The 7,500-nt window shown below is 38.5% G+C and overlaps 2 protein-coding genes across 2 annotated transcripts in view; both read right to left on the bottom strand.

The window, feature by feature from the left end:
• Window positions 1-7,500, bottom strand: part of mipol1 (mirror-image polydactyly 1) — an 83,796-nt gene that overhangs the window by 73,368 nt on the left and 2,928 nt on the right. The gene's annotated exons all lie outside the window — the stretch shown is intronic.
• c20h5orf63 (chromosome 20 C5orf63 homolog) overlaps window positions 3,845-7,500 on the bottom strand; it is a 6,432-nt gene continuing 2,776 nt past the window's right edge. Inside the window, exons 2-5 of the mRNA XM_078276787.1 lie at window positions 6,230-6,321; window positions 5,701-5,757; window positions 4,475-4,530; window positions 3,845-4,126 (exon numbers count right to left, since the gene is read on the bottom strand). Coding sequence (XP_078132913.1) covers window positions 4,015-4,126; window positions 4,475-4,530; window positions 5,701-5,757; window positions 6,230-6,316 — 312 coding nt within the window. The 5' untranslated portion in view covers window positions 6,317-6,321 and the 3' untranslated portion in view covers window positions 3,845-4,014. The remainder of the gene's footprint in view (window positions 4,127-4,474; window positions 4,531-5,700; window positions 5,758-6,229; window positions 6,322-7,500) is intronic.

Genomic DNA, 7,500 nt, shown 5'->3' with positions numbered 1-7,500 from the left:
TTTCTCTAGCTGCACTTTCATACGGCTCTTTGTAGTTTTGCTTATATAAATATATTTGATCTCTGATCAGAAAGATTCAAACAAATGACAAAAAAACATCAAACTCTTATCAAAAGTTTAAACTCTGACTCATCAACTCATCTTCATTCAGCAGCTGGAACAGAAGAAGTATTCAGATCCTTTACTGCAGTAAAGTACTAATACTACACAGTAGAAACACCCTAACCCAAACTGCTGTAGACCCATATCTATCTTAACCTGTCTTTCCAAAGTCCTCGAAAGCTTGGTCAATAAACAGATTACCAACCATCTCCAATCCCACCGTATCCTTTCCGCTACGCAATCTGGCTTCGGTGCCGGTCATGTCTGTACCACGGCTACCCTCAAGGTCATAAACGACATCACAGCCACCCTCAAGGTCATAAACGACATCACAGCCACCCTCAAGGTCATAAACGACATCACAGCCACCATTGACAAAAAGCATTACTGTGCAGCCGTCTACATTGATCTGTCCAAGGCCTTTGACTCTGTTAACCATCGTATTCTTATCGACAGACTCAACAACCTTAGGTTCTCTCACGACTGCCTCGTGTGGTTCAATAACTATTTTTCTGATAGGGTCCAGCGTGTTGAATCTGAGGGCCTGCTGTCTGAACCTATGGATGTCTCTATGGGGGTGCCACAAGGTTCGATTCTCGGGCCGTCTCATTTCTCCCTATACATCAATGATGTGGCTTTTGCTGTAGGGAATTCTCAAATCCACCTCTACGCAGACGACACCATCCTGTACACATCTGGCCCCTGATTGGATACTGTGCTATCAGACCTCCAGGAGAGCTTCAATGCCATTCAGCACTCCTTCTGAAACCTCCAATTACTGCTAAACCCTGGCAAAACCAAGTTCATGCTTTTCAATCATTCGCTGCCCATCCCTGCCTATCCAATCAGCATCACCACGCTCGATGGGTTGGAACTAGAAAACGTGGCGGTGTACAAATACCTAGGTGTCTGGTTAGACAGTTCCCTCTCCTTCCAGCAACACATAATCCACCTTCAATCCAAAGTTAAGTCTAGGATTGGTTTTCTATTCCGCAACAGGGTCTCCTTCACTCACGCTGCCAAACTCGCCTTGGTGAAAATTGAAAAGTGACAATTTTACCAATTCTCGATTTTAGTGATGTCATTCATAGAACTGACTCAAACTCTCTCCTGAAGAAACTGGATGTTGTCTACCATAGTGCCATACGTTTCGTGACTAGAGCCCCTTATAACACCCACCACTGCAACCTCTATGCATTAGTCGATTGGCCCTCGTTACACACTCGTCGCTTAACTCACTGGTACCACCTAATTTACAAATCCTTGCTAGGCAAAGCCCTGCTGTACCTACGCTCACTGGTCACCATAGCTTCACCCACCTGCACTCTAGCAGTTACATCTTCTTGGTCACCCCAAAAGCCCACACCTCTTTTGGCCGCCACTCCTTCCAGTTCTCAGCTGCAAATGATTGGAATGAACAACAAAAAAGCCTGAAACTCAAAACCCTTATCTCACTAACTGCCTTCAAAGTACATCTGTCTGAGCTCCTGTCTGATCACTGTACGTGCTAACTGTTATCCATCACTCATGCTCTGTTCTCGCACCCCCCTTACTGCATTGCTGTAATCCATTACCTCGGTCATGCCCCATTGCATACTTGCACAGATGCACATCTTCACCTGCATTGCTGTCACATTCTGTTTACTTCCTCTTGTACTATTCATCTGCCCAGGTATGCTCAACGGTCATTCCTCCAACCTTTGTGTCACACAATGTTTGTATAACACAATCTGCAATAACTGTATATTGACTCTTTACTACATCTCAGCATTTATATAGACTGTCTATTTATATGTATTGTGTTATTACCAACATCACTTTCGCATATCATTCGTCTTACTTACACCTCACTTTGCGCCTGCTTTGTAATGCCTATTTAACCTGTTTTTATGTAGCCTATTTTATTCTGTATTATATTGTATGTGAAACTGTATGTTGTCTTGCACACTTATGCTTTTCTTGGCCAGGTTGCCGTTGCAAATGAGAACCTGTTCTCAACCGCCCACCTGGTTAAATAAAGGCTAAATTACAAAAAAATTAAAAAACACAGTAAAGTACTAATTGTACAGTGATAAGAGGATCTTTATCTCTGACTCGTTCAGATGTTTCAGTTTCTTTATTTAAAAAAGGGACAAATCAAATTAATCAACACGAGTACAAGGTCCAACATGTAAATGTGCCAGATTTAGCCCTGCAGGCTACTGTTCATCTGCAGGTTGTTCCAGATGTAAATATTAAACATACTTTAACTCTTTATAATCTTTTACTTTGTGTTGGATTTGTTGCTACCTGAACATCTTCTGCTCTGGTTTGTTTACACACATAAATACTAAAGATATACAGGAGATATACAGGAGATATATTAGAGATATATTAGAGATATACAGGAGATATATTTCATATCTTACGTGTGGATTTGTTGCTGCAGTGCTCTGATCTTTCTCTTGGCTCTCTGCAGAGCTAACTGAACGTCTTCTGCTCTGGACGCCATCAACACAACTCCCCCCCCCCCACACACACAGACACACACCTGACCGTCTCCATGGCAACCAGCAACCCGTGCACTGCCTCCCAGCCGCCCTGTGATTGGCCGAGAGCCAGATGTTAAATATTAACGAGATGGCGGCGTCAGGTGCCTCAGGTGTCGGTTAACAGAGAATAACAGGACACCTCGTCGGTTATAATGTGTTATATTATTGTTATATACAGTATGTTATATTACGTTATAGTAATGTTATATTAATGTTATATTAATGTTATATACAGTATGTTATATTACGTTATAGTAATGTTATATTAATGTTATATTAATGTTATATACAGTATGTTATATTACGTTATAGTAATGTTATATTAATGTTGTATTCTATTATGTTATATATGTTATATTAATGTTATATTAATATTATATTATTGTTATATACAGTATGTTATATTACGTTATAGTAATGTTATATTGTTATATTATATTATGTTATATTTGTTATATTAATGTTATATTAATGTTATATTATATGTTACGTTGTTATATTGTTATATTAATGTTATATTAATGTTATATACAGTATGTTATATTACGTTATAGTAATGTTATATTAATGTTATATACAGTATGTTATATTAATGTTATATTAATGTTATATACAGTATGTTATATTACGTTATAGTAATGTTATATTGTTACATTATATTATGTTATATATGTTATAGTAATGTTATATTATATTATGTTATATTATATGTTACGTTGTTATATTGTTATATTATTTTATATTATTATATTAATGTTATATTATATTATGTTATAAATGTTATATTATGTTATATTAATGTTATATTATGTTATATTAATGTTATATTAATGTTATATTGTAATATTAATGTTAAAATAATGTTATATTAATGTTATATTGTTACATTGTTATATTAATGTTATGTTTTACATTTTATTTTATATATTATCGTAATGTTCTATTATGTTATATTGTTATATTATATTAATGTTATATTAATGTTATATTAATGTTATATTAATGTTATATACAGTATGTTATATTAATGTTATATACAGTATGTTATATTAATGTTACATACAGTATGTTATATTATGTTATATTAATGTTATATTAATGTTATATACAGTATGTTATATTAATGTTATATTGATGTTATATTATGTTATATTAATGTTATATTAATGTTTCAGTCCAAACCTTAGAAAGAACAACATGGCTGCTGTGAAGATGTTTGACATCTTTATTTATCAGATAATTTCTGTCATAAATTATAATAAACGTGTTAAAATGTTTGATGATGGAGACTCGTTTATTGTTGTCACGGTGATGTCAGGGTGTCCGTCGTCACGGTGATGTCTGGGTGTTCGTCGTCACGGTGATGTCTGGGTGTCCGTCGTCACGGTGATGTCTCGGCATCCCGCAGCAGTTTGTCCAGCAGGATGACGTTTACTCGATGTTTCATCACAAACTGACCGTTCAGATGGAAAACAGGTATGTCCCACCTGTACCTGCAGATAGACAGGTTAGAGAGAGACAGACAGGTTAGAGAGACAGGTTAAAGACAGACAGGTTAGAGAGAGAGACAGGTTAGAGAGAGAGAGACAGGTTGTAGAGAGAGCCAGACAAGTTAGAGAGAGAGAGACAGGTTAGAGAGACAGGTTAAAGACAGACAGGTTAGAAAGAGAGACAGGAAAGAGAGAGACAGGTTAGAGAGACAGGTTAGAGAGAGAGACAGACAGGTTAGAGAGACACAGACAGGTTAGAGAGTGAGAGAGGTATAATGAGAGAGACAGGTATAATGACAGACAGGTAGAGAGAGAGAGACAGAGAGACAGACAGGTATGTCCCAGCTGTACCTGTCTCTCCAGACGCTGTTCTCTGGGAGACTGATGTCCACCTGCTGCAGGACAAACTGCAGAGAGAGAGACATACAGGTTAGAGAGTGACAGACAGGTTAGAGAGTGACAGACAGGTTAGAGAGTGACAGACAGGTTAGAGCGAGACAGACAGGACATAGATTATCGGTCTCTAACAGAGCTGGGTCAGTGTAACCCAACCAGCTAACATGTTCTAAACTACACACCTTAAAGTGCTCATATTCAGGTTCATAACTGTATTTAGAGGTTGTATCAGAACAGGTTTACATGGTTTCATTTTCAAAACATATATATTAGTTGTTCTGCTCATTGCTGCAGCTCCTCTTTTCACCCTGTGTTCAGGTCTCTGTTTTAGCTACAGAGTGAGACCTCTCACTGCTGGAACATCTTTGTTGGCAGTCGCACATGCTCAGTAGCTAGGTAAGGACTACACGCTCAGTAGCTAGGTAAGGACTACACGCTCAGTAGCTAGGTAAGGACTACACGCTCAGTAGCTAGGTAAGGACTACACGCTCAGTAGCTAGGTAAGGACTACACGCTCAGTAGCTAGGTAAGGACTACACGCTCAGTAGCTAGGTAAGGACTACACGCTCAGTAGCTAGTTAAGGACTATACGCTCAGTAGCTAGGTAAGGACTACATGCTCAGTAGCTAGGTAAGGACTACACGCTCAGTAGCTAGGTAAGGACTACATGCTCAGTACCTAGGTAAGGACTACATGCTCAGTAGCTAGGTAAGGACTACACGCTCAGTAGCTAGGTAAGGACTACATGCTCAGTAGCTAGGTAAGACTACGCTCAGTAGCTGGGTAGGGACTACTGCTCAGTAGCTAGGTAAGGACTACTAGCCAGTCAGAAGCAGAGTATGAGGGCGTGCCATGCTAGCAGCTAGGTGAGCATTATAACGTGTCTCTGAAGTAAAGGCTGGACTACAATAGAGCTGTTTGGAGCAGTTTGTGAACAGTGTTTTCTGTTGGAGATGGTAAGTCCCTTTGGGGGGGACTTTGGGCTTTTTCACTTTGTAAACCTATAACATGCACAAAAAAGATATATAACACTATAAAGGAAAGGGGGAAAGCCAAAACGCATAATATGAGCACACTAATGACTCTCCAGGATTTACTTTGACTGTTTCCTACCTACATGACTGTGGTTATTTACTGCAGATCAATACGTCTCTGAAGTGATAAAAACAAACGTAACTCACTCTGTGTTTGAGAGGTTCCAGCTCTTCTTTAGCTTCATCACACAGAGGACACGGATCCTACAGAGACACACACACTTTAGACATTTGAACATTTAATATACACACACACACACACACACACACACACACACACAGACAGACACAGACAGACACACACACACACACACACACACACACTTTAATAACAGGACATTCTATACGAGGTTTCTCAGAGAAAAGAGTAAAACATCTGAAGTTCCTTCTGACTTCAAAATAAAAGCATTCATTTTAACTTTGTTTACCATCAGCAGATTTCTTGTCAACATTAACTGTGATTACAGTTTAAACATCAAAGAGTTTTAAACATCAAAGAGTTTTAAACATCAAAGAGTTTTAAACAACTCGTATGAATGAATGAAACAAAGAAACCGAATCTGTTTCCTGTTGTAGAAGACAGGAAGAGAGAGAGACAGTAGGTAGAAGAGTGTAGTTGTAGGGTTGTCAAGGTTACCTTAGTGAACAGGGTCAGAATTTAGGGTTGCTAGGTTACCTTAGTGAACAGGGTCAGAGTGGGTAAAGAGTGAGTCAGTCTGGAGATACGAGGTCTCAGAGCAGCACAACGTCTCAGGAGAAACATTTCATCTGAGAAACAAACAAACAATGTGTTACTGACCTCAAACATCCAGCGTCCAATCACAGAGCAGGAGAGTCCGACCAATCGCTGAGCAGGAGAGTCCGACCAATCACAGAGCAGGAGAGTCCGACCAATCACAGAGCAGGAGAGTCCGACCAATCACAGAGCAGGAGAGTCCGACCAATCACAGAGCAGGAGAGTCCGACCAATCACAGAGCAAAAATTTGTTCCCAAACATTGGGCGGTTCTCTGGTGGCGACTCTCGGTACTGCAGCTAAAAACAGTGGTGGCTAGAAGGTCAACAGCTACGCTAAGCTAAGCTACGCTAACCAGCACTGTAATGTAACTAAGTACTTTTACTCCAGTACTGTACTTCAGTCCAAATGTTGAGGTACTTGTACTTTTTGAGTCTTTTCTTTTCATGCCACTTTCTACTTCTACTCCACCACATTCATCTGTTACAGCGTTAGTTACTAGTTACTTTAGTTACTAGTTACTTTAGTTACTCCACTACATTCATATGTTCCAGCTTTAGTTACTAGTTACTTTAGTTACTAGTTACTTTAGTTACTAGTTACTTTAGTTACTCCACTATATTCATCTGTTCCAGCTTTAGTTACTAGTTACTTTAGTTACTAGTTACTTTAGTTACTCCACTACAGTCATCTGTTCCAGCTTTAGTTACTAGTTACTTTAGTTACTAGTTACTTTAGTTACTCCACTACATTCATCTGTTCCAGCTTTAGTTACTAGTTACTTTAGTTACTCCACTACATTCATCTGTTCCAGCTTTAGTTACTAGTTACTTTAGTTACTAGTTACTTTAGTTACTAGTTACTTTAGTTACTCCACTACAGCTTTAGTTACTAGTTACTTTAGTTAGTAGTTACTTTAGTTACTCCACTACATTCATCTGTTCCAGCTTTAGTTACTAGTTACTTTAGTTACTCAACTACAGTCATCTGTTCCAGCTTTAGTTACTAGTTACTTTAGTTACTCCACTACATTCAAGTGTTCCAGCTTTAGTTACTAGTTACTAGTTACTTTAGTTACTTTAGTTACTCCACTACATTCATCTGTTCCAGCTTTAGTTACTAGTTACTTTAGTTACTAGTTACTTTAGTTACTAGTTACTTTAGTTACTTTAGATAGTCCACTACAGTCATCTGTTCCAGCTTTAGTTACTA

The sequence above is a fragment of the Sander vitreus genome, chromosome 20 (assembly GCF_031162955.1).
Source record: "Sander vitreus isolate 19-12246 chromosome 20, sanVit1, whole genome shotgun sequence".
NCBI classification, from domain to species: domain Eukaryota; kingdom Metazoa; phylum Chordata; class Actinopteri; order Perciformes; family Percidae; genus Sander; species Sander vitreus.
Note: the sequence above shows the minus strand (reverse complement) of the source record. Positions and strands in the feature narration are given on the sequence as shown.